Source organism: Rhinolophus sinicus, linkage group LG07, assembly GCF_036562045.2.
Source record: "Rhinolophus sinicus isolate RSC01 linkage group LG07, ASM3656204v1, whole genome shotgun sequence".
Classification (NCBI taxonomy): Eukaryota; Metazoa; Chordata; class Mammalia; order Chiroptera; family Rhinolophidae; genus Rhinolophus; species Rhinolophus sinicus.
This window is the reverse complement of record NC_133757.1, coordinates 92117889-92145318: the sequence shown is the minus strand read 5'-3', so window position 1 is coordinate 92145318 and position 27430 is coordinate 92117889. Positions and strand designations below refer to the sequence as shown.

The 27430-nt window shown below is 33.6% G+C and overlaps 2 protein-coding genes across 3 annotated transcripts in view; one reads left to right on the top strand and one right to left on the bottom strand.

Annotated features, from left to right (window-relative positions):
• The window catches only part of LOC109447240 (putative ATP-dependent RNA helicase DDX60), a 74762-nt gene extending 51864 nt beyond the window's left edge, over positions 1-22898 (top strand). For both annotated transcript variants that reach the window (XM_074338294.1, XM_074338295.1), the window contains 12 exons: positions 364-508; positions 2514-2666; positions 5259-5363; positions 5971-6171; positions 6901-7005; positions 7151-7295; positions 9121-9242; positions 11273-11420; positions 14704-14846; positions 16097-16248; positions 21934-21996; positions 22085-22898. In XM_074338294.1, coding sequence (XP_074194395.1) covers positions 364-508; positions 2514-2666; positions 5259-5363; positions 5971-6171; positions 6901-7005; positions 7151-7295; positions 9121-9242; positions 11273-11420; positions 14704-14846; positions 16097-16248; positions 21934-21996; positions 22085-22190 — 1588 coding nt within the window. In that variant the 3' untranslated portion in view covers positions 22191-22898. The remainder of the gene's footprint in view (positions 1-363; positions 509-2513; positions 2667-5258; positions 5364-5970; positions 6172-6900; positions 7006-7150; positions 7296-9120; positions 9243-11272; positions 11421-14703; positions 14847-16096; positions 16249-21933; positions 21997-22084) is intronic.
• Positions 22899-24286: 1388 nt separating this feature from the next.
• ANXA10 (annexin A10) overlaps positions 24287-27430 on the bottom strand; it is a 45102-nt gene continuing 41958 nt past the window's right edge. Inside the window, exons 11-12 of the mRNA XM_074338721.1 lie at positions 26327-26449; positions 24287-24355 (exon numbers count right to left, since the gene is read on the bottom strand). Coding sequence (XP_074194822.1) covers positions 24287-24355; positions 26327-26449 — 192 coding nt within the window. The remainder of the gene's footprint in view (positions 24356-26326; positions 26450-27430) is intronic.

Below are 27430 nucleotides of genomic sequence, written 5' to 3'. Positions count from 1 at the left end.
GCAATTATTAGAAACATTGAATTTTTCCATCAAATTTAATGTCAAAAATATAATTCCTCTGGATATAGAAAATAAAAATTTGGTTGGCATGAGAGATGGGAGAGATGGAGACGGTTTTCGATTTCCTGTTAAATACATCTTAAAGCATACATTTAAAATGTACTTAAATGGTAAGCTGGTAAACAGACAATTGAAATAATTGCAGTCTGATAAATATCATCTAATCAGGGCATTGTGTTTTGGGTTTTAATTACCTGGCATTCTTTTTACCTAGCATTTATGTACATAACCTCAAACTTAAAAACATAAAGGAACATGCTATAATCAATATATTTACTGATTTTCCTAATATTTTATGTTCAGTTTTTTTAATTCAGATTCAGGTGCTAGAATTCAAAGAATAATTTTATTGGCAGCTGAAATAAAGGAAATAAGGAAAAACCTGAAGAAGCATTATGCAGTTTCTCCAGACTGTACTTACACGGATCGTACAGTTGTGGATAATCAGGTAAGAGAAAAGAAACGGGGATGCATTCAGGTGCGTTTATTGGCTTGCTAGGCTGCTGTAACAAGGCCCAGAGTGAGTGCCTTCAGCAACAGAAGTTCATTTTGTCCCAGTTCTGGGAAATAGACAGTACTGTTAAGGTTGGTTTTTCTGAGGGCTGGGAGGGAAGGATCCGTTCTAGGTTTTTCTCCTGGGTTTGTAGATGGCCATCTTCTTTCTCTATCTTCATATTGTTTTCCTTTTGTATGTGTCTGTGTCCAAATTTCCTCTTCTTATAAGTACACTAGTCATACTGCATTAGGGTCCACCCTAATGACCTCAATTTAACCGAATGACTTTGTAAAAACCCTATCTCTAAGTGTAGTCACACCTTTTGGTACTGGAAGTGAGGGCTTGAACATAAGAATTTTTGGATGTGTTTGGAGGAACACAATTTAGCACATAAAAATGTTTGTAGTGTCTATACTGTGATATAGAATTTATAAAACACACAATATACTTCATCTACATTGATCTGAAACAATAGGGAGACTAAAGTTGGAGGCTGGAGAAATTAAGATCATTCATGTAAGTTTATACAGCTATCAAAAGCAGCTCAAAGACTAGTGACAAAATATAATTCCAATATCTATGAAATTGCCTTTATTAATTGAAATTATTTATAACTATTCCTTTGTACAGACAGAAATACAAAAATTGAATGTAACATCCTTTTTCTGAACTACAGGCTTGAATCACAACTTGCTAAAAGAACCTCAAAATTAATATTTGTCTGCTGGAAATTCTTCCACCTCTGTTGTTGATGTACCTTGTACCTAGTTCCTCAAACTGGAAATTTTGGAGTTGTGATTGTCCTATACTTCTTCCTCCTGCCACAGTTCATTCAAAAACTTAACTGTAGAATGTGGATAGACACCCTATGCAAAGGGTGCTCATGAAATGATTGTTGGTTGACCAAATTGTTCAGGTGGTAGTCAGAGAACTGTGGTTATTACTCGTTTATGCTTTTTTCTTTCCTTAAGTTATGGGAGGGGAGAGAAGGAGAGGCATAATAAGAGAGAAAAAAGGGGAGAAAAAGATAAGAGAAAGAGGAACAATAATAGTGATTGACAGAGATAGACAGAGAAATGTACAGAAACAGACACAGGAAGTTTCAGAGCGAGAGAAAGGAGACAAGTGGGAGGGAGAAAGTGAGAGAGATTGAGAGGGAGAGAGAGAGGAGAGAGAGAGAGAGAGGAGGAGATAGAGAGAGAGAGAGAGAGAGAGAGAGAGAGAGAGAGAGAGAGAGAGAGAGAGAGGAAACAGGAAGCGAGACAGAAAGATAACACACAGAAAAGATAGGAAGATGCAGAGAAAGAAAGACAGTGAGAGAGAGAAACACCAACACTGGTCAGTTGGCCAGACATGACTCGAGGTGATGATGAAAAAAAAGTAAGTTAGATTTGAATTAACAGCAAAAGTAGAACAAAATGGGGATGGTAGAAAATCAGACTAAGCTGAGAATTTAGACAGGGATGGGGTTTGGTACTGGGCTCAGGGCACTCTCCTCCCTCACTCACCTCTTGTCCTTTCCCTTCAGTGTTTCCTTATAACCCCAGGCTGACGGGCAGCCCTTAGTTCAGTTCATTAGAGCTACAGCCAGTCATTAAGCACTGGTAGCAAGGTTAGGCCTCAACCACTCTGGGTATAGGGAAGAAAATGGGGTGCATATTACTGATGAGGAACTGGATGGAGAAAGAATCACCACATACAAAGTTAGGTTGCATTTGCCTGTATCAAAAATCAGGCTTTGAGTGTCAGGTACTATGAAACTATTCTACTTAAATACCATATATTAGACATTTTGTAATTTAAATAAACTTTGGATGCTGGCCTAAACCATGACTACTCTTCAGAAGTGTTTCCAACTGTGCATTGATTTCTAAACAATCTTTTAACATATAACGTCATTGTTAAGTTGAAGGATAAATGCTTTAATATGATATTGCGAACTCTTTGGGTATTGCAGACTTTAACAAAGATATTACACAGACTGAGAGGAACGAGGCAAAGCTACAAACTACATGGTCTGTTAAGGCGGGGCATTGGATATCATCACGGTTCAATGGAATATAAACAAAGACAAGTTGTAGAGATGCTTTTCAGATTGAAGCATGTCAAGGTTGGTGAACTTCAAGGGTACTTTTCCTAAAAGCAGCACTTTCATTCCGGAACAGGAGGAAGAAATGTACGCTGTCAGCTTGTAGGGAAGTCACTCTATCTACCTCCCCGTAATCCCTCCACTTGGAGGGATATTTTGCTAACATTTTAGCATATTACATTACTTTCTTTTAAATACAGTTTTACATAGTTAATATATAATGTATATGCAATTTGGGATCCTGTCTACCTTGTCTAATAGTTTATATTTAAGTCAATTATTAATTGGCATTATGAGTGCGTCATAATATACACTTATATAATTTATCTGAATATTCTGCTAATGTTGAACTTTTTTGTTTATAAACATATGCCATCATTTCTGATTGTTGTTGTGATCAATTGATTCTGCAAAGTGAAATAACTGTTTCAAAGACCAAAAGTGGTTTTCAGGCTCTAGAAATATATTGCTACGTTTCTTTCCAGAATGAGTCTATGTATTTACTTCACCTTGACAAATTTTGAGTATTGTGGTTAAAAACTGGAGTTGTGAATATAGTGTGGAGAGTATCTTATATACTACGCACTCAATTTCCAATATTATTAACATCTTACATTAGTATGGTACCTTTGTTATAATTAACAAACTAATATTAATATAATTTTTATTAACTAAAGTCCATTCTGTATTCATATTTCTTTAGTTATTCCCCTAATATCCTTTTTCTATTCCGTGATTCCATCCAGGATACAATATTACATTTATTTGTCAGGTCTCTTTTGGCTCTCTTTGGCTGTGACCATTTCTCAGATTTGCCTTGGTTTTGAAGATCTTAATGGTTGTCAGGATAATTGATCAGCTATTTTGTAGAATATAACTCAGTTGGGAATTCTCTGATGGTTTCTCATGATTAGATAGGAACTATGTGTTTCTTGAAGGAACACCACAGGAGTAAGGTGTTATTCTCATCATATCATATCAGGGTTATAGACTGTGGACATGGCGTGTCACTACTGATGTTAGTCGTGAACAGCACACGTGTGTATTTGTTCGACTTCTCCATTATACAGTTACCTTTTATTCCCACTTTCCATACTGTCCTCCTTGGAAGAAAGTCACTCTGCACAGCCCACACTTAAAGAGTAGGTTGTTCTATTATACTTCACCCCCTTCTAGTTGGAGTATCTACATAAATTATTTAGAATTCTCTGTACAAGAACTGTGTCTCTTCTCCCTCACTGATTTATGTATCCAACATACGTTTATATCAGTATGGACACATGGATGTTTATTTTATGCTTTCGGTGATATTTCAGTGCTACTTTAGCTATTTTCTTGCTCAAATTGTTCCAGTTTTGACCACTGGGAGCTCTTTCACTTGCTTCCTGTACGACTTTATCATGTTTCCATCATTGTGAGTGTCGTTGTTTTTGAGTACTTCTGTACTTTCTGGCAAAGTAGGATGCTCCTGAGTCATATCTTTAAAGAGCCCTGACTTCTTTCAAACAAGCCTGAGAAACTATTATAACCAATAAGAGCCAAAGGCGACGTGTCTACCAAACATAATGTGATACATGTGATACCCTGGGTGGATCCAGAAAAAGGACATTCGGCAAAATCTAACGGTATCTGAAAAAAGTGTGAACTTTAGTTGATAATAATGTATGGATACTTTTTCATTAATTGTAACAATGTACAGTACAAATTTAAGCTGTTAAGAATAGGGGAAATTGAATGCAAAATATAGGAACTCTGTACTATCTTCACAAATTTCTATAAATCTAAAAGAGTTCTAAAACATAGTTTATTTAGAAATATGTTCTATACATGCATTAAAATATGTGTTCTGTATATCCTGACTTCAATGTTCTGTGAGCCTTCTTAATTTAAATCTGTATTATTGGTAAATTTTGTATCTTCTATCAATTATTGAGAGTAAAATTATTGAGGATAGAAAATGTGACTATCTCTTCTTCTTAATATGCATTTTTCCATTTCTCTTTGCAGTTCTGTCAGTTTTACTTTATATGTTTTAAAATGTGCTATATTGTATAAGCAAACAGCATTAAGGATAAAGCACATTAAAAGCATTCTGAGAAAATAGATTCACAGACCAACCAAAGCATTTTATAAATATTAATTATATCATGTTAGTCCCCTTTCTCTTAGAATCTAAACTTCTTAGAGATTTTTTTTTTCCTAATGCTTGATGTGACTTGGTTCCTGCTTGCCCTCTGAGTTTATCCCTTACTGTTTTCTTAGTAATGTTTTCATGTAAAAGTAATACTCCTTTTTCGACCCATTGCTTTTATTTATGCAAAAAAAAAAATTAAAAGTTTATTGAATTGCTATGACTTCCCATCACTTTGCAACCTGAAGATGCTGGATAATTGTAATATTAAGGAAAACATTAAAGTGAATACAAATGTCTATGAGACATTATTCCAAAAGAAAATGCAGTAGAGTTGTATTTTGGGTGACATTGGCTTCCCATTGGAAGTTTACTCAAGAAAAAGTGATTTCAGGGGATCTGATCTATTCAAAATTTAGAGGCTATGCAAAGAATTATGTAGTCTATGATAAATTTTAATTTTTTTTATCTTTCATTCATAGGTGGTAACAGCTACCTCTTCCCTTGCTTTGGGAATTAATATGCCATGCAAATCTGTTGTTTTTACAGAAGATTCTGTTTACTTGGATGCCTTGAACTTCCGACAGGTGTTTATACTACCTGCCTTTTGTTACATTTGTATACATAGGGGTTGGGAACATCTATTCTGTAAGCCAAGATAAACCAGGTTTATTATGAAACATATAGGGATTAGCAAAATATTTTTAAATGGGTTCGAATATATGACATTGTATAAACATGATTCCATTTAAAGACATTTTGAGTACTATTGACGGGCAAAATAAATTAGTTTTCTTGAGAATACTCTGGCTTTGGTAAATTTTATTGAACTTAAACAAAAATAATATGAAGAAGTAACCACATCTTCTGAGCACTCCAGGTGCCAAGCATGTACGATGTTCTCAGTTCAGTTTCTGGAAATATATGGGTTAATAAGACAGAAATTGCTCCTGCTTTAAAAATCCTGATCTTAAAACATAGGTATTACTAAAAAAGCAAACACAGTTTAATAATCTATTTGTAAAATAAAATAATATTTTAAACTTTGCTAAAATTAATGTATCAAGCAACAAAGAAGTATTTCAAGGTTTTTGAAAATGTAATGTTCCACATGGTATAGGCAAGTTAAAAATTAACTGTTTACAGAGACAAGATTTGAAATGATTTAAAAGTGTTATATGATCATCTCTTTAGATGTCTGGTCGTGCAGGAAGACGTGGAGAAGATCTTATAGGAAATGTGTTCTTCTATGGTATCCCATTACCTAAGGTAGAAAGACTCTTAAAGTCAGATGTGCCAAAACTGAAGGGTCAGTTTCCTCTAAGCATATCTTTGGTTCTCAGACTTATGCTGTTAGTTGCCAAAGCAGATGACAAAAAGGATGCGAAAGCAAAGGTACACTGTTTCATATGCTTTCAATTGCTTTAGTAAAGTTAAGCTCAATTTTATAATAAGTTATGTAAATTACATAAACTGCAGTGAATAAAATGCCATTGTGCTGTAAATAAACTCACTGTGCCATTTGAGCCTACTTTATAGTACCTTTATTCAACACAGAAATGTGCTTTTAACATTGATGCTTTCAAACATATGGAAAATTAAGCCTATGATTTTCCTTTTATAATTATCAATTGGCTCTGTATATATTAGAAAAGAAACATTTTTTTTCCTGTAATTACATCTGGTCTAAAACATTTTAAAAATCAAATTTCAAGGAAATAACTAGTGGTTGAGAAATGTAAAAGATAGCGAAATATTCATAATTATTGGTTTTACATTTTTATACCTTATTTTACTTCTGACCTCTCATGCATAAAGTTGTAATTATTTATCTCTCCCTCTAAGTTTTGCTTACCATTTTCTATTACACACATATAATATTAAAACATTTTGGAATACCTAATCATAATACGTATAATAATTATATTAATATAATAAACTAATATTCAATGCCTAATTTAAAAATGTAAAAATATGTCATACATTATATGTAGTACATAAGTAAATATAGCTCCCAGTTCTGCAATAGAAATGTTTAGTTGTTATTTGTATATTGCATTTGAAAGATACGCTACAAAAATGTGCTTAATATCTAACTTCATATTTTGATATGTGTACGTATAGGCATTATCCGTTCTCCAACATTCATTGATGTCCTTCAAGAAACCAAATATCGAGTGCATGTTAAAGTTTTACTTTATATATTCTTTGCAATTCTTGGTCACAGAGGTAAGATTTAAACCCATTTTCACTAAATTAAGGTGTTAGTGCACATCTTTAGATCCACTGTACTAAAATCTCCTTTATTAACAACTTACTTGCTTGATATTTCTGAGATCTAGAGGCTGAAGTTCATGTTAAAATTGATTTATAGGGATACCTGAATCAAGAATGTATTCCCATCGGATATTCTGGTCTTGTGTCCCATTTGCACTACCATGAACCTGCAAACTTTGTTTTAGTAAGCTTTCTGGAGAAATGTTTATTCCACAAGTTGTGTATTCCAGTCATCATAGATGGTAAGCACACATTCCTTTCCCAAATATTTGCTCATTAAATTGTATGCACAAACACATACTTGCAAATACACACACACAGACCACACATGTATTTACATATCCCCACACATTCCCGACAACTGGATGGTGTGACGTTTTCTAGCTGCTTTTTCTCTTAATGCATTTTGAACATGTTTTTTACTTTATATCAATACATATGTTTATAAAAATATTAATAGATGCATGGTGTATTTGTAACATAATGTAAATATTCTAAATGATAATTTAATATACTTTAAATTTAAAACAAGTAAATCATTAGAATAATAAATACTATTCTTCTGAAATCACAAGACATTTTAAATATGTATCAATTGAAATAAATTGCAATAATATATGTAGAATCATGAATTTGTCCTTTTATATGTGGTCATTGATATGAAAAATAGGCCTCTTTGTGTTATCCCCACATTTTGCTCCTAATCATTAGGTGTATTGTAGTAAAATAGGAAGACAATAGTTCAAACATAACTGTAAGAATATATTGGCATCATAATGTTGTCATCTGTAATGATTTCCTTTTCTAAATAGTAAATTATTTTTTCACTTTTCTATAACTTTAGCAAAATGAACTTTAATTTGCTAGAGAGAGAAATAATGTGACATGATCCAAACTCAAATAAAGACAGCTGAGAACTGAAATATAAAATTAATATCCCCATTGTTAATGTTATTTTCAGTAAATTACCAACTTTGGCTCAAACAGCATAAAAAATAATGAAAACACTATTATATAATATACCGTAAAACTACTAATACATCAAATAATAAAGACTTTAATCCATATTAATATATATTTTTCCATGAAAGGATCATAGAAAATAATAACTTAATTTTACTTATTATATAAATACTTTGAGTAATGTATCACAACATTACAGGAATACGAAAAATGAAAATAATTTGTCACAATGCGATCAGCATAAGCCCATCAAGTTGAGGATTTTTTGTTTATGTGAAGTCTGGGAGCTTTACTCGTAAAGCTCTGCATTTCTCCAATAGTGTGATGCGGTCGTAGCTTCACACTATTGCAGTTCCCAAGTTATCATTTGAATATATGTCATTTACTCATTCACTTACTAATGAATTAGTGATGAAGTGCCTATCAATGTGGGCAAGGAGCTCTGTGAAATGCTGTGGCTGATTAAAAATTGGGATTTAGACATAGGTTTTCCCTCCAGATTCAGTCCCTAAAATACTGTAAGAAGTTGGGCATATGGAAATGTGAGAAATAAATATTCCAGGGCGAGAAATATCAGGAGCAAAGACATGTCAATAGGAGTAGTTGTGAGCTCTTTTTGGGCTGTAATGTGCGCCAAAGAAAGAGTGGGTGTGGGTTGACATATTGCCTTGGATAGCACATAAGGAATTTGTAAAGCAGCATGAGGCCTTCATTTCTTAGTAGGTTTTGAAGAGAGGTGGAAAAACTGAGAGGAACAAAAGAAGCAGAGGGAAGGTTTTAAGCTCATGAGATATTGGAATACAGGGTGATTCCAGAACTAAAGGACAAATGGCTATTCTTTCTTTTTTTTTGGTTCCTACAGCTGAGAATGGATCCAAGGATACCAACAATCTGTGTCAATAGGGGGTCAATTAGTCTGCATAATTATAAAGTAATGTTGTAATTTTTTTTTTTTAAATCACCAAACATGTGGAAAATGACTTTTTCAAATGTGTCTTACCTTGAAATTTTAAGTTTAGTATGATGAACTGGCTCAGTATATTTCTAAAATGATGAAATTTATTCTCTAATGTTTTGAAAAATTAAACTCTTTCTTTTAAACAGGCCAGAAGAGATTTTCTAATGACGTGATGGAAACTTTAGTGGTGGTGTTAGCAAATCTGTTTGGGAGACGCTATCTTTCTCCCTGTGAGAAAAAGCGGAAAAAGAGATTTCCTCATTCAGTGGTAAGAAAAAGAAATACGTGCCAAACCTTGTAATTTTGTGTAAAATCTTTCCATGATAACATACAATGCAATCGTATTTTTCCAATAACAAAGTTTTGATGTCATTCACTAGAGTTATTTCTTCATCCTGCTTCAGTCAGTTCTTGGGATACACAATGACTTCTCAGATGAGGAAAAGATTGAGATCTTATTTAAAAATGAAAACTTTATTCCTGGTAGAGCATTTTAGTAAGAGCGTAACATCAGCTATTTTATTAGATTGAAGATGGTCTCAAATACCACATTCAATGGCAAAATAATTGCCACGGTAACATTTATATTTGAAACAAGAAGACATGAATGTTCAGTTTAACAGCGATTTGAAAATATTGTTCTGGGAATTCTACTCATTGCCAAATGGCAAGAAATAAAAATATGACCTAACTATGGGAAAGTTAAACATAGTGAGCCCGGAGCACAGTAGAGCAATTTAAAGCCAGATTCCTGGACTCCTTCCCAGTTCTACCACTTAGCACATAGGTAGCCTTGAGCAAATTTCTTTATCCAGGCCTTTCACCTATCTGTAAATTGGGAATCATAATAGTACCAACTTCAAAGGATCGCTATGAAGATTAAATTCCTTAATATGTGCAAAGTGCTTAAAATAGTGCTGAGCACAGAGAAAGCGCTCAATAAGTGTTAACTCTTATTTTAACAATTATTGTTATTTACAGATGCAATGACTGGCTACTGAAAAAGCCAAAAAGAATCAATAGAAAATGATTACAATTAATGACAGTTTACTAAGTCTTCAAATGCAAAATAGATCTAACAAAATGTATAGCTTTCCCATACAGAGAAAATGAAATGTAAAATAATTCCTCCAATAGTAAAAAATGAAAATTAACAAGATAATATAGTTATATGTTAATATGGCAAAGATTACAATTAACAGTTATGTTGACAGGACTATAAATAGACATATTCTTTCAAAATATTCTTTAATGTGATGTTTCTCCTTTCGGAATTTATATACAAGTAAAAATGATGTAAAAATATTTTATTAGTTTTCTTTAGGCTGTTATAATCAAGTACCACAAACTGGGTGGCTTAAATAGCTAAAATTTGCTGTCTTATAGTTTTGAAGGCAAAAGTCCAGACAGGATTTGTTTCCTCTAAAGACTTGAGGGAATATCTGTTCCACGCCTCTCTCCTAGCTTCTGGTGGTTTCCTGGCAATCTTTGGCATTTCTTGGCTAGTAGACGCATCACCCCAATTTCTACTTTTCTGTTCATAGGCATTTTCCCTGTGTGCACATCTCTGTGTCCAAATTTCCCCCAGTCATATTGGATTAGGGACCCATCCTACTCTAATATGACCTCATCTTAACTAATTTCATCTGCAATGACACTGTTTCCTAATAAGTTTACATTTTGAAGTACTGGGGCATAGGATTTCAATGTATGTTTTTTTGAGGGCTACAATTCAAATCATACCATAATTATTTATGATTGAAAACTGGATACCACCTATATATCCAACAAAAAGGGAATGGTTAGGTGAATTTTAGTGTAGCTGTATGTGGCAATATTATGCAGCCACTAAAATTCATCTTTTCTATGACATGGGAAAATACTCCAGATATAATGTTAAATATAAACATTAGAAAAACAAAACTGAATACTACAGCAAAATTTGTATATAAAAGACTGGAAGGAAATATTATATACCAAAACCTTTATAACCTATATTCCTGGGTGGTAGGATCAAATGTGATTTTAGTTTTTATATTTATATTTTTATAACTAATATAATTTATGCTTGGAAACATATTTGCAACCAAAATTTTAAAAAATATTATGACCCTGTGTCTCACAGACTTCGGCAAGTCTTTCTTTCTTTCTTTCTCTTTCTTTCTTTCCTTTCTTTCCTTTCTTTCCTTTCTTTCCTCCCTCCCTCCCTCCCTCCCTCCCTCCCTCCCTCCCCCCCTCTCTTTCTTTCTTTCTCTCTTTCTTTCTAATAGTTACATTCATCTGTCTCATTGTTCCTAGGTAATTCTAGATGATCTTCCCAAGGAATTTGCTGATGTGGTAAAGGAACACAATAACAGAATTCAAAAGAATTTTGGTTCCTTTCTCCTAACAATTTCTAAGTTGGCTGACATGAGAAAAGAATACCAACTACCTCTCTCAGAAATCGGTAAGATTGTGAACAGAATGTGAAGTCAATAAAAATAAATAAATACAAATATTTGGAGATAAAACTAGCTTTACGAAATAAGGACAAAACTACTGTGGTAAGTAAACCCAGAAACTAGCATAATTCTTCAGATCTACACTGTGAAATTATGTACTGAAAACATATTATTTGGAATTAGCTAAACCATCATAGATTCAGTTTGACACTAAATGCTTAAAATATTTCTATATTTTTCTGGTGTTATTCTAAGTTAACAGACTATGCAATGGTCTAAATTTATTCAAAAATATCCCCTTTCTTATTGGTGCTATTTGTCTTTTAATAGCTATTGATGCTCTTAACTAGTTAAACTTTCAAATCTGAGTAACATTAGAAATATAAGAAAATTAATATTGGCATATTTATTAGTGGTCATCCGTCTGTTATACTTCTTTGAGTATTATGGGGGACATTAAAGAAGTTAAGTCTTTGCCCAGGTCTTTGAGGAAAGGACAGGATAAATAAAAAAGGAAAATTCAAATATAAGGAAAATTCAGTAATGCATGTCAGATAAAGTAAAGGGATTAGAAGCAGAGAAAAGACTCAGTGCCCTAAGATGAAATGACAGGAGAGAGAGCTAAGAGGAAAAGGGAAGGTGGCAGAATTCTATTTTCCCACTTCCAGAGGAAGCAAGGAAAAAAAAATGGAGTAGTGAGGGCTGATTTGTTTTATTCGTATTTCTGGATAGATTATTATATTGGGATGCTGAAGATTTATGAAGGACAAAGAGAAAATGGTCAGCTTATTTTACCATAGAAGGAGAAATTAGCTAATAATGAGTCAACTTTGTAGAAAAGAACCTAAATGTTCCCAGGCAATTTTCTACACTAGGGACTTGGAAGGGTGAACACAATTATCTTTCTTCTCTGTTTTCCTCTGAGATGATTTCTGTGGTAGACAGATTTAAAATCCCCCACCGAAGATGTCTGGGTCCTAATCTTGGGAACCTGTGAGTATGTACTGTTATGTAGCAAAGGGGGAACTAAGATTGCAGATTGTATTAAATTTTCAAATCATCGAACCTTGAAATGGGGAAATTATCCTGAATTATCTGTGTGGACCTAAGGTAATCATAAGGACCATTATAAGTGAAGAGGGGAGGCAGAAGAATCAGTGTTACAGAGATGTGATATGAGAAAGATTTGACCAATCATCTCTGGCTTTGAACATAAAAGGAGGCCACCTGCCAAAGGCTGTACAGCAGCCCCTAGAAGCTGGGGAAGGCAAGGAAAGATTCTTTCCTAGAGCCTTCCAGAAATAACAAACACAGCTCTGCATACACCTTGGTTTTAGCCTAGTGAGACCCATTTCAGACATCTGATTTCCATCTAGAACTATAAGATTACAAATTTGGGTTGTATTAAAACACAAAGTTTTATGTTAAACCACAAAGTTGTAATTGGTAAAAATTACAGGGTTACTTATTAAAAATCCAAGTCATACGTTTAATTTTGGGTGCTTAAGGGTCAGACATTAAATCCTTGCAATTATCTCCTAAACTTGAGATCAACTGAGCAATTAGTATGGCAGTAATATGGATGAAGCTGAATTAGAAAACATGGTTTCCACTTTCAGTGAAATGTGTTTCAGAAAGCATAGCCCTGGTGAAGCTGCATCTTCCTGTCCCCCAAATGCAACAGTAATGCTCCTTTCTTATAGATTTTACCCTCTGAGTTACCACATATAATAGAAAGAATACTGGAACGTATCTTCTTAGTAATCAGGTGGATCTGAAACAGAGATTGAAAGACAAATAGAAAGAAAGGGACAGAAAGACAGAGGCAGACACAGAGAAGTGTGCACAGGAAAGGCAGAAATAGAGATGATAGATAGATAGATGATAGATAGATAGATAGATAGATAGATAGATAGATAGATAGATAGATAGATGATAGATAGATAGATAGATAGATAGATAGATAGATGATAGATAGATAGGAGACATAGAGACAGACAATCAGCGAGAGAGAAGTAGAGAGAAAAAAACAAAGAGATGAGACATAAGAAACAGGAGAGAGATGGACAAAATTAGTAATAGACAGAAATTGTCAAAGAGACAAACACATGGACAGAAAGACAGAAGAGAGACAGACAGAAAGAGAGAGATTAACAAAGAGAAACTAACAGAGTGAGAGAGAAAAAAGAGACACAACAATGCAGAGAAAGTGGAGAGTAAAAATAAGCAAATTTGACAGACCAAGGGAGGCATAGAGAGCAACAGAAAAGAGGCAGTGAGTGATTCAAATGGGAACAATGAGACACACAGAAACAAGAGTGTTAACCTCAGAGAAAGAAGTTAGAGGAGAAAGGAAGGAAGAAATGGAGGAAAGGAGGCAGGAAGATAGATAGATAGATAGATAGATAGATAGATAGATAGATAGATAGATAGATAGATAGATAGATAGACAGACAGACAGATAGATAGACAGACAGACAGATATGATAGATAACTATTTGAGATGTACATGGCATTAGCTCCTTTTCCCAAATTCACCACTCAGGCCTAGGGTGACATGAGTGAGCTCCACAAGACCTCGAAATGTCCCTCTATTAATTTTGCCTCCTGGTGAGTAAAGTAGGAATTCCTTCCCTTCTGTTGAAATATGAATATGAGAATTAGCATAAGAAAGTGGGCAATGATGTACATTTTAACTTTTTTTTTTTTTTTTTAAGATTTTATTGGGGAAGGGGAACAGGACTTTATTGGGGAACAGTATGTACTTCCAGGACTTTTTCCAAGTCAAATTGTTGTCCTTTCAGTCTTAGTTGTCATTTTAACTTTATTATGAGAAATTTTGCAGTTTTTGTAGCTCCATAGCATCTTGAGAGGAATAATTGATAATAAAATTCGTTTTAAAGGACAGTTGGATGGTGCTGGGTTTTGACTTGGGATTCTCAGATCCACTAGTGTCCATTGAAGCAAGTTTCCTGCTTTGTAAATAGTGTCTAATTTCTGAGAGGATAGACATGGAATTACCCAGTTGGACCAATTAATAGTTACAAATAATAGAACCACTAGCAGATGCCAGAATAATTTTAGTTTTAGAAGAAAGCCTTCCAAGTGATGATCCAGCAATACCATCCTTATATTTTCATCTTAAATATTTTCCTTTAAGCAAATTTCAACAATTTGCCTAGTAATAATGGTATAAACACATACAATTTGTTTTAAATAATTGGTGTTTTATGGAAGAACCATTTTCAATTATTTTCTTATTTGATTTTCCAATTAATCTCTTATTAGACTTTTCAGGTAAAGAATATGAAGAGTCTGAATTGGTCTCTCATTTGATGCCTGGAACTGAGAGCAGAACTGCTGTTTCTCCATTTGCTTGCCTGTCAAATATAACTGATCAAGATTTATTTGATATTGATGTGGTAAATGATGTATGTAAATTTTGGTGTGAAACTCTCTTTTATCCTGTTCATCATTTAAGAAAAATAATTTTTACGTGATTATAATACTAGCTAAGTGTCCAGTAAAACAAAGCCATCTTACTCTTATTTTATAATAGTAGTACTTTTCACTGAAGTGGAAAAAAATAATACTATATATAATATATAATATATATTATATATTTTTTCTTTCATTAATTGGGTAGTTTTAAAATAGAAAAATTGAATTAAGTAAGGAAAATAATGTGACTTTCTAGATTAACAATCCTGTATCAATTATCTTACTATGTGAATCACTATAGCATAAACCCTTCACACTCCAGGTGTGAACCAAGAGCAGCAACCTCAGTATCACCTGTCAAAAATGATGCATCTTGGGAGCTATCTCAGAACTACTGAGTTCAAAATGCACATTAACATAGGAGAAGCCCTGGTCTAACCCATCTGAGGGCAGTTTGTGTTTGTCTTCATTTGTGTGATCCCCGCACCTAAAATTGATGTTTGGTACAGAATAGAAACTCAATAAATATATATCAAAATTTGAAAAATGAACACAAGAGCCACTTTGTTTACTGCCCCACATGTCTGGGAATAATGAGACTGCCTGTCTTACCTGGACCCGTGACAACTTATCCATGGCATGTTGATGGAAAATAAATTACAATGACTGTGATTATACCATTGACCAAAATCAGGTACTTTTATCTTGAAAGGAAAAAACAGATGTGTGCGGAAAAAAACAACAAGCACTATCATGGTTATGTGTAGCTGATATATGTTCGTAAGCTCGCAAATATTTTTTGGAAAAAATGATTTTTTTTTTAAATTAAAGTTTATTGGGGTGACAATTGTTAGTAAAGTTACATGGGTTTCGGGTATACAATTCTGTAATACATCATCTATATATCACAATGAATTTTTAAAAAAATATTTGTAGTATATTTCTAAGGTTGTAAAGTGACTATGTAACTTCATATTCTGAATAAATTAGAGGTAGCATTTTTGTGATTTCAAAAACAATTTTAATATTTCGAATATTGATCTTTTTACTGATTTTATTTGGTTATTTAAAGTTTGGAGAACCTTAATACACATAACATTTGACAATATTTCATTAAAATATGTTGGGTTATTGTTTTAGCTAGCTGGATGTAATGAACCAAAGTAATCAAATTTTATAGTATATTAAGGCATATATGAAAAGAAAAATGCTCATAATCTAAAATGTCTGCATTCCTCAGGCTATGTTCCGAACTATTGATGTGAATGATAAAAATATTCCTATCCTTTACTTGGAAAAACGTGATAAGAATGGAAGGAAGTGTCCGCTGAATGGTTATGTGTTGAACTTCTACAAAACTGGTTCCTTGTCAGCACTTACTTTGGATAATTGGTAGGACCTTTTCTATTTTAACTCTCTTTACAGACATAGGTGTGCTTGTGTCATTCTGATTTATAAAGATACTTTTAAAACACTAATTTAAGAAGAGTCATGAAGATGCAGTTTATGTGGAACTATTTTTAAAATGCTGTTTATTATTATTACTATTATTATTATTATCGATGCGAAGTTCACATAGCATAAAATTAACCATATTAAAGTGAACAATTCAGCGACATTTGGTACTTTCATAATGCTGTGCAACAACCAACTCTATCTAGTTGCTAAACATTGCCATTAACCCCAAGGGAAAATTTGTGCACGTTATGCAGTAACTCCCACTCCTTCCTTCTCCCAACCTCTGGCAACTATCCAATCTGCTCTCTGTCTCTATGGATTGACCTAATCTGAATATTTAAAGGAAATGGAATCATACAATTATGTGAACTTTTGTGTCTGACTTCTTTCACTATAACATCTCAGGTTGTAGCCTTATCAGTCCTTCATTCCTTTTTATAGCTGAATAATGTCCCATTGTATGCGTATATACAATTTGTTTTTCCAGGTGATGGACATTTGGGTTGTTTAAACTTTGGTTATTGTGAATAGTGCTGCTATGAACATGCATGTACCTTTATTTGTTTGAGTGCCTGTTTTCAATTCTTCTGGGTATATACCTAGGAGAAGAATTGCTGGGTCATATAGTAACCTTGTATTTAATTTTTTAAGAAGCTGCTGAAATATTCTCCACAGCAATTGAATTATTTAATATTGCCACCAGTAATGTACAAGGCTTCTAATTTCTTCATAACCGCACAACACTTGTTATTTTCATATATATCCCATTTTTGTGGGTGTGAAATGATATATACCTCACTGTTGTTTTCATGTGCATTTCGCTAAACACTAACGATGTTGTGCATCTTTTCATTATGAAAAGCTGTATATATTTTTGGAGAAATGTCTATTCAAATTTTTTGTCCATTTTTAAATTGTGTTGTTTTTCCTTTTGTTCTTGAGTTGTAGACGATCTTTATATATTTTGGATACTAGACCTTTACCAAATATATGATTTGCAAATATTTTCTCCTTTTCTATAAGTTATCTTTTCATTTTCTTCATAATGTCCCTTGATACACAAAAGTTTTTAATTTTGATGAAGTCCAGCCAACCTATTTTTTCTTCTGTTGCTTATATTAGGTTGGTGCAGAAGTAATTGCAGTTTAAAAGGTTAAAATCATTGAAAAAACCGCAATTACTTTTGGACCAACCTAGTACTTCTGGTATCATATCTAAAAATCCATTCATAAATCCAAGGTCATGAAGATTTATCCTTATGTTTCTTCTAAGAGTGTTATAGTTTTGGCTCTTACATTTAGGTTGTTAATCCATTTTGAATACATTTTGATATATGAAATGAGATAAGGTCCAATTTCATTCATTTGCATGTGGGTATACAGTTTTCCCAGCACCAGTTTTTGAATTCCTTCCCCATGGAATGGTCTTGGCACTTGGTCAAAAGTCAACTGACCATAGATGTTTGGGTTTATTTCTGAGCTCTCAGTTCTAGTCCATTAGTCTTTATGTCTATCCTTATTCCAGTACCACATTGTTTTGATTACTGTATCTTTTGAAGTAAGAAGATGTGTGTCTTCAATTTTGTTCTTCGTGTTCAAAATTGTTTTAGCTATTCGAAGTACTTTATAATTCCATATAATTTGAAGATGGTATTTTCCATGTCTACAAAAAAGGCTGTGAAATTTTTGATAGGGATTGCAATGAATCTGTAGATCACTTTGGGTAATATTTTCATCTTAACAATATTAAGTCTTTCAGTCCATAAATATAAAATGTCTTTCCATTTCTTAGGTCCTCTTTAATTTCTTTCAACAATGTTGTAGTTTTCAGTGTACAAGTCTTTAACCTCTTTGGTTAAATTTATTCCTATGTATTTTATTTTTTGGATGCTACTGAAACGGGATTTTTTTCCATAATATCCTTTTCAGAAAGTAATTTGCTTGTGTATAGAAGCACAACTGATTTTTGAATGTTGATCTTGTAGTCTACAACTTTTCAAAATTTATTTATTAGGTCTAATAGTTATTTTGTGGATTTTTCAGGATTTTCTACATATGGGATCATGTCATCGGTGAATAGAGAATTTTACTTCTTCTCCAATTGGATATTTTATTTTATTTATTTTATTTTATTTTCACTTCTTACTTAACTGCTCCAGTAAAATATTTAATAGCAGTGGTATAAGCAGTCATCCTTGTTTTTTTCCTGACCTTAGGAAATAGCTTTCAGGTTTTTTAAATCATTTTGATGTTATTTGTGAGATTTTCCATAAATGTCCTTTATCATGTTAAGGTAGTTCTTTGGTATTCCTAGTTTCCTGGGTATTTTTTTATCATAAAAGGACTTTTTTAAGTGCTTAGTGTACATTAACTGAGGTGATCATGTGGCTTTTTTCCTTCATTCTATTAATCTGATGTATTATGTTGATTGACTATCTTATGTTGATATTTTTTGGCATTCCTGGGGTAAGGCCTTGGATAAAGCCCAGTAAATCATAGTGTATAATCTTTTAAATGTGTTGTTGGATTCAGTTTGCTGGTATTTGGTTAAGGAATTTTGCATCTACATTTATAAGGAATATTGGTCTGTAGTTTTCTTTTCTTGTAATGTCTTAGTCTGATTTTAGTATGAGGGTAATATATGCCTCATAGAATGAGTTAGGATGATAGATATTAATTCTTTAAATGTTTGGTAGAATTCACCAGTGAAAACAGCTGGTCTATACTTCTCTTTGCTGGGAAGTTTTTGATAACTGGTTACATTTCTTTACTTGTTATAAGTTTTATGAGATTTTTCTATTTCTTTTGAGTCAGTTTTGGTAATTTGTATATTTCTAAGAATTTATCCACTTAACCCAGATTATCTAAATTTTTGGTAGAGTTAGTTGTTCATAGTACTCTTGTATAATTCATTTTGTTTCTATAGCATAGGTAGTAATGTCCCCACATTCATTTCTAGTTTTATTTATTTGCATCTTCTTTTTTTTTTCTTTGTCAGTCTATGTAGAAGTTTATCAATTTTGTTGACCTTTTCTGAGACTCAAACTTTGTTTCATTGATTCTCTTTATTGTTTCCCTAGTCTCTATTTCATTTATCTTTTTTTATTTCTTTTCTTCTGCTAGCTTAAGTTTTAGATCATTCTTTTTCTGGTTCCTTAAGGTATAAAATTAGGTTGTTGATTTCAGAATTTTTATCTTTTTCAGTATAGGTATTAACTGGCATAAATTTCTCGTTCACACTGCTTTCTCTGTATGCCAATAAGTTTTGGTATGTTGTGCTTTTACTGCCATTTGTTTCTAAATGTTTTCTAATTTTCCTGTGATTTAATCTTTGACCCATTGTGTGCTGTTTAACTTCCATATATTTGTCAATTTTCCAATTTTCCTTCTGTTAATGACTTGTAGCTTCATTTCATTGTGGCTTGAAAAGATTCTTGGTATGATTTCAGTATTTTTAAATACATTGAAACTTGTTTTACAGCCTAACATATGATTTCTTCAGGCAAATGTTTGATACACACATGAGAAGAATGTGTATTCTATTGTTGTTGGGTATAATCATATAACTATGTCTGTTAAGTCTAGTTATTTATCATGTTGTTTAAGTCATTTATTTCCTTGATCTCTGCTCTAGATATTCTATCCATTACTGAAAGTGGGGTGTTAAAGTCTTCAATTATTATTTTAGACCTGTCTCTGTTCAATTCTGTCAATGTTTGCCTCATATTTGGAGGCTCTGTTGCTTGGGCTCCACATGTTTATAATTGTTTTATATTCTACATGAATTAACCCTTTTATCAATGTATAATGTATTTTTTGTCTCTTATAACAGTTTTTGACTTAAAGTCTGATATTAGTATAAGCCATCCCAGCTCTCTTATTTACTATTTGCATGGAATATCTTTTTCATCTTTCACTCCCAATGCCTTTGTTTTGAGACCTAAGTAAGTCTCTTACAGACTGTATATAGTTGGATCCTGTTTATTTTTCATCTTTTCAGCCAGTCTTTATCTTTTCAGTGGATAATTTAATCCATTTACATTTAAAATGATTGCCGATAAGGAAGTACTTACTTTTGCTATGTTGGTATTTATTTTTTATATGTTTTATACCATTTTTTTTCTCCCTCAGGGATAGTTTCTGATCATTTTATCTCAATAGGCACACTTTCTTGTTTCTTTTCATGCTTCAAAATTTTTTTTGAGAACTGTACATTTGAATATTATCATATGGTAATTCTGTAATTTTCTCCCTTTTAGGGTTTGTTGTTTTTGTTTCTAACTGCCCACCATAGCTGTTGTTTCATTTAGTCACTTTTCTAAACTGTTTTTATAAAGTCTGTGTTCTTCATCATGTGTGATCTCTGAAGTTCTTATTTCTTTAGTTTGTGTATAGCCAGTGTATTGACAGAGACTTCTTTGAACACAAGAAGAGAAAAAGAGAGACAGGGAGGGAAGGTAGGATGGGGGGGGGCAGAGAGAAAGAGAGAGAGCAGAAGGAGGAGGAGGAGGAGGAAGAGAAGAAAGAAGAGGAGGAGGAAGAGAAAAATGGGAGGAAAAAAAGTCTCCCATTCTTTACAGATTGGCTCTGTGCTGGGAAACTCCTTTCAGCACTTAGTCCATTTATAACTCAGGGTAAGAGATGCTTTACCCTGCATCTCTTTCTTGCACTAATCCTAGGGACCAGCCAGAGGTGAAAGTTTAGGTCTTTTCTGAGCATGTGTCCTGCCCTACACATGAGTATGGCTTTCTAAATTACTCAGTACATGTGGGTACTCTTTCCCAGATTTTTCTCAAAGATTTTCATTACTTAGTGTATTGATTCAAATATAACCTTTTGCCCAAAGCAGCTGCAAGTGGTTCCTTTGCCTTACCATTTTTCCTCCCTTAGTGAGTTCTGCGCTAGGCAAAACACGGACAAGCACGTGCCTCACCTCAATCCTTTTGCCAGACAGCCAGACAGCTTAAAAGGGACAGATAACACATTCCTTATTAATAAGGCTACCTAGGGATGAAGGCCACACTGGGGACATAGGATGCTGTCTTCAAGACTGACCGTAAACTGGAAGGAGAGTGGGGAAAGGGCAAATAAAAATGTCACAAAGCTTTCCTACCTTGTCTAACCTTTTTCATGATTCGAGTTAAACCTTTGATTGTTTTCTGAAAAAATTGATTCTGAGTTCTGATAAAGTTGATTCTGACAGTTTTTGCTTGATTTTTCTTTTCTTTTTTTCCTGATGTTTCTATGGAGAGATGGGCCCTTGGAGCTGCCTACTCTGCCATTTTCAGTGACATCACATATATTTGGCACTGTTTTTAACATTTATGAAATACTTTGCTTTGGTAATAATAATGTGCTACTATATAAATGCACTACAAGTCATATATTTAGACAAATTATCAGCCTCTTTACTAGTTTAGTCAATTCAGGGCTAAAATGAGCGTAGTAAAATACTGGATGCACAGGATACAAACACTTCTCTGCAGTCTTTCCATATCTGTTTTTATTTTGTCTCTGGAAGAGCCAGCAATTCCATTGTTATTTATTATTTCCTTTACTGTAGATTGATAATACATCACAAATAAATGTATTCCTTTAACTGTGACTTCTTTTTCTATAGGTTAAATATGGGCGATGCTTTTAATTTAATCAGAAATTTCGCACTTGCAATTCAGTCTATCAGGTAAAGTAAACATTTCTGCTTTTGAAGATCGCATAACCATTAAGTACAAATAACACTGGTAGTAACTTAAACACTTAATCTTTTACAGGATTTCACTAAGTGAATTATGTGATGATGAAGATGACAACGTTGTGTTAGCATTTAAACAACTAAGTGATGAATTCAAGAAAAAACTTGGGAAAAAAATAGACTGATAATGTTAAATTTCACCTAGTACTGTGCTCCTAAAAAACAAAGATGGTCAAGAAATGGCCTGCCTTTTTGTGTTTCAGGAAATGGATTACTGCAAAGAAGGACTCTTTTTTATATGCCTTAGAAGTGCAGAAGACCCCCTTGTATACCAATGCCAATCCTCAACACACCCTCCAAATTCCCAGTCTTTGTTTCATAAATGATTAGCTATACTGTTTCCCCCTGAAGACCAATTTGGACAGGATATCAGCTAACATAACCAACTATAGTCAGGTTTCTCCCCTCGCTACAAGTTCTAAACTTTAATCCTTAAGCTCCTCCTGAAAACTACCTGGAGATATTCTCAGATCAACTGTCCAAATCTCAGATCAACTGTGACTGGGAATGTCAGCCAAAGACATTCCCAGATCAACTGTCCAATCACACTACACATTCACCCCATTCCCTCACACCTGATTATTTCTAGCCTTGTTTTCTCATCCCGATAAATTAAAAAATCTTTCCTGGCTGATGTTCGAGACCCCTAAAAATCTCAGTCAGAGTGTTTCCCTGACTGCATTACCCAAGCCCCCCACCTTTCACTATTGCAATAGGCCTCTCCGCTCATTACAAGTCTTTTCAAATAAAGTCTCTCATTATCTAAGTCCAGATTTGTTTTTGATTTGATTTTCATGCTGTGTGAAAGAGATAAAATGCATTACGTAGCTAAAGTACAGTCCTTACCCTTTATTGACAACTTATAGAAAGATGTCCTGGTGAGGAAAGTTTTTATCGAAATTCTCATCAAGAATTCTAGCAACATTTTTCTCCTAAGAATTTTAGCTTCTATAATGGCTATGCCAAGTGTCTCAAACAATTACTACTTTGGGCTTGAAATGTGATTTTTTATAAAAGATAGAAACCAAACCCAATTTACAGTGACATACATCATATACCATAGCAGTAAGTTGAAGTCATGAAGATGACTTCAGAAGTCTGAAATGTCTCATGTTGTACCCAATCATTGTGTGCTAACTGTCTTATATTATTCTTCCTATTAGACACCAGGTACTGAGTGAGAACATTTTTCATTTTTCCTTGAGACTAGTAGAAACATAGGGAATTGGCTATAGGCTATTGAAAACTGTTCCGTGAGGAACAAAGCACCTCTATCAGCTTCACCAGTTCATCTACATTTATTGCATCTATGTTCTTATTTCCCTGGCCTGACATCATTAATCACTGCTTTCTATGATCTCAGTTTTTGTGTTGCCCCTTGTTTATGTTGGGAGCCCTCTTTTGTGGACTCATCTATCCCTATCTCTGCTTTTATTTTTGGCTCGACTGTGGCATTAGTCTAGATTTCCCCCCAAATCTGACCTCAGTGAGTATTTTTCTTTTGCTGCGAATAATTGACTGAATGTTGAGACACACAAGGTTCTGGGCTCTGCTGATGGCACAAAGCTAATAACTTCAAAAAGACTTTGATGTTGTTGTTAAGAAGTGAAGACAAATTCAGTGGGCAAGTGGTTGAATAGGTACCAACATTAAAAAAATGTCTTTATTAGAGTGATTATCACACACACACACACACACACACACACACCCCTATTTTTACATTCAAGTCTCCTGCACATCTGTCTGAAAAGAATGTATCTGACTGCATTTTGCTGTTTTTTACCTTTATTTTCTTTGAAGGAATGTTCACTTTAGCTTTATTACATTTGTATGATCCTTGACAATTCTTCTAAGGGGCATGGCCACACACTGTGTTTCCGTTGGTCTCCCAAAGCGTGCTAAGGACAGCTGTAAGCAGTCTCCTGTTGTAGGGACTTGATGGTTCACATTTGCATAAGATCTAATTCAGTGCAGTATATTTTCTTATGATTCCATTAAACACAATTTAATGAATTGTTGATTTAGATATTAAGTGAAAATCCAATCTCATAAATTTATCAATACAGTTTTCTTTGGCTTAGAAGAATTTTAAAGACAGAAAAGGAAATAAGATTCTGTAGTTTTGTTGCAAGGCTACTAACAATGCAAATTTATGACAAAAATCTAAATTTTGACATGTCTGTAAAAAGGAGTGCACAGTCCTCCAAAGCCTTCCCTTGATCTAGTAGTCTTCAGCATCCCCAGCACAGATGGCAAGCAGAGCTTTCTCATAATGCCCTGAAGCAAAATTCTGGAAAGAAAAATGTATTCGAAATAAAATGTCATAGTATTTCTAAAAAGAACCATAATTTCTCTGAACTACAGTATGAAAGACCCATGGGCCATTTGCTTTTCCAAAATTATTTACTTTTTCATTTAAACATTTAATATGTCCTGAGGACTATTCCCAGTGAAAGTTATTGAAAAATAATACCATAATTATTGTCAATAGAATGGGGATTATATAAAGTTGATTGAACTCTAATGTGTATTTATAAGAGGAACAACTTACAGTAGAATTAAATCTCCTGAACTTTAGAAAGGTGTCCTGATATTATTGCTATAAATCAGTGTAGTGCCTGGAGGGCAGATTGACAATATGCCTTAAAAAGACATAAAAATGTTTATATTCATTAATGTAGTAATTCTACTTTAAGAAATATATCCTAAGGAAATAATTATCAATTATCGATGAGCACAAAGATTTATGCTTAAAAATATACACCATAATATTAGGTATAATAGTGAAAAATTAAAAATCAATACATAGTAAGCAGGATAGTTTATGTACCTTACAACTTATACAATAAAAATATTCCTATAAGTACTAAAATATATTAATGTTTATATTTATTTTTTAAAAAGACAAAGCACCTATGACACATTTTATTACTGGTTATCTGTGGTGGAAAATTAGGGTAATTGTTGTCTTTTTTATGGTCTTCTATAGTTAATACGTTTTTCAAAACAATGATAGTAATAAATAAATGGAATTCTGAAGCCTATCTTTGTTAAAAATCAACTATCATATTCATATTCTCTTATACAATGTCATGTAATTATAATTTACTGCTTTAAATCCATATAATAAAGTTGCATTAACATGTAAATATTAGATTTTGAGGTGGGTGTGATTATTTGCAGTAATTGTACTAGAATTAGTTTATTGATTTAAAAAATGAGTAATGACCCACATTTCTCAATGAGAAATATTTATCATCACTAAAAGTTTAGGGTTTTGAAGGTGATGTAAGGAGAGTTTTATCAAAGAAACAGGGGTAAGACTTCTCTTAACTACTAAGTGGTCCATCAACTCTTCCTCTTAGAAAACTCTTTGGCTACCCAAAGGCCTACAAAGCTTTCTAGTTTTTGTGGTATCTTCGTCTTTGGGTTGTCGAGTTGCTTCTGGATCACTCTTTCAATGAACAAAAAATCTGTGCTATTGAATATTTCAGTGGAAAACAATGCGAGCAAGGTAACAGCATAGGTATGTGAGAAACAGAAGTTGAGATACAGTCTCAGGGCCTCGTGTTTCCTTTAATGCTGTACTGGTGCCATCTTAAAATGCTTTATAATTTTCTTTTTTTTTTTTGTAAAAGGGATCAAGCATTTTCATAGGTGGTTCTATGTAGTCTGATAATTCTTTGCTAGGTTTTATCAAAATCCAGGGTAAAGTTTAGACATGTTGGAATGATGAAACTGGCTTGTTTACTTCTGAGTCATTGTTCTTTGCCCTTCAAAGGCTAAAGGGACAGGGATACATAGAATTTGACGTAAGTATCAATGTTAAATACATCTAAATTGATTGGCTACCTCGCCTTCTCTGACAATATGAGAGGACAGGTGAACTGATCTAAGAAGCCTCTTCACAGTTGAGGTGGTCTTGTTGCAAAATGTATTTTTCTCAATGCTGATCATACTTCAGAATTGAGCTTGTAAAGAGCAATTACACAATTAAGGGATGAATGTTTACGTGACTACATCCATGATTTTTGCTTAAAACACATGAAAGAGGAATAAGTTCTGTCACTGACGTGAAGGGATTTCCTATTAGCACTATTGATGCCCCGACGGCGGTCTGATGTACTGAAGGAGATTATTACCCTCGTCAGATCATTTAACTTTTCAGATTCTAACATGAAGTCATTTAAATTAAAGCTGTTATTTCATTTCCCAATAGAACAAACTATGGGTCAAAATAAATCATGTGTGGGAGACTTACTTTGATATCATGAAATAGGGATTTTCCATATCTCTCTTTGTATCGTTTCCTTATGGTCATCAGGTCTATTTCACTTCTGGCAATTAGAATCCTGATTACGGTTTTATTATGGAAACCAAAGTCCTGAAATATACAGAAAAGGGGGGGGGGAGGAGTGAGGAATGAGAAAAATCGTATCTTACAGTTAATCTTTCTAAAATAGACTCATCCCCTTTTCGGTAGCAATTTGTACTTTCTCCTGTATCCCTCAGACACTGGCAGTGCCGTCTGGTGATGGGGGGTGGTGGTGCCCAAGTCACATTCTGAGAGTCATCCTCTGACTGTGTACATACAATGAAATATTTTACCTTGTTTACTTCTTAAATGTTCTTTAATCTCTATTTCCAGTGTCACTGACTTGCTGGCCCTTATCATCATTTCTTTCACCCTGATTCTGCAATAGTTGCTTCTTCTTCCATAAAACTTCTTAGCATGTGAGTGGGGAGAGGTTGTGGGAAGGAGTGGGGGAGTAGGAGGGGATCCTGAACTCTGTTAGATGAATACTGATATATCTAAGACAATTACATTTTTATTTTTTCGTGTTTATCATTGAAGATTATAAAAATTCCAAGTACTTGAAATATTTGCTGATTGAAATTCAAATATTGAAAAATTTACATCAAACAATTTCTGTGTACTAGCTCCAGAAAGAACACTGGCTTCATGAATAAATTTCAAATCGTCTTTTCCAGTGGAGTACTAGTGACATCCAGTGGCTGGTAAGCATAAATTAACATTTGATGTCTGAATATTTGTGTGTAGACTCACTAAAAAGCTTTCCATTATTTGACGTGATTAAAATGAATGATCTAACCAAGTTTCCATATTTAAGTTGTATATCATTCACGTAGTCCACTGGAGAAAAACACAGAGATTTTCTGTGGTCAGGAGTGGTGAAAACACCACCAATATTTTACATTTGAAGGCCTCAGATATCGAAAGTTTGATTTCTTAAATATACAATCCTCCTCTTTACCTCCAAACCATTTGTGAGTACAGACACCTTCCTCTTGCATTGCAACACACACAACAGGGATACAATTTTTACTTATTAGAATAAGTAGC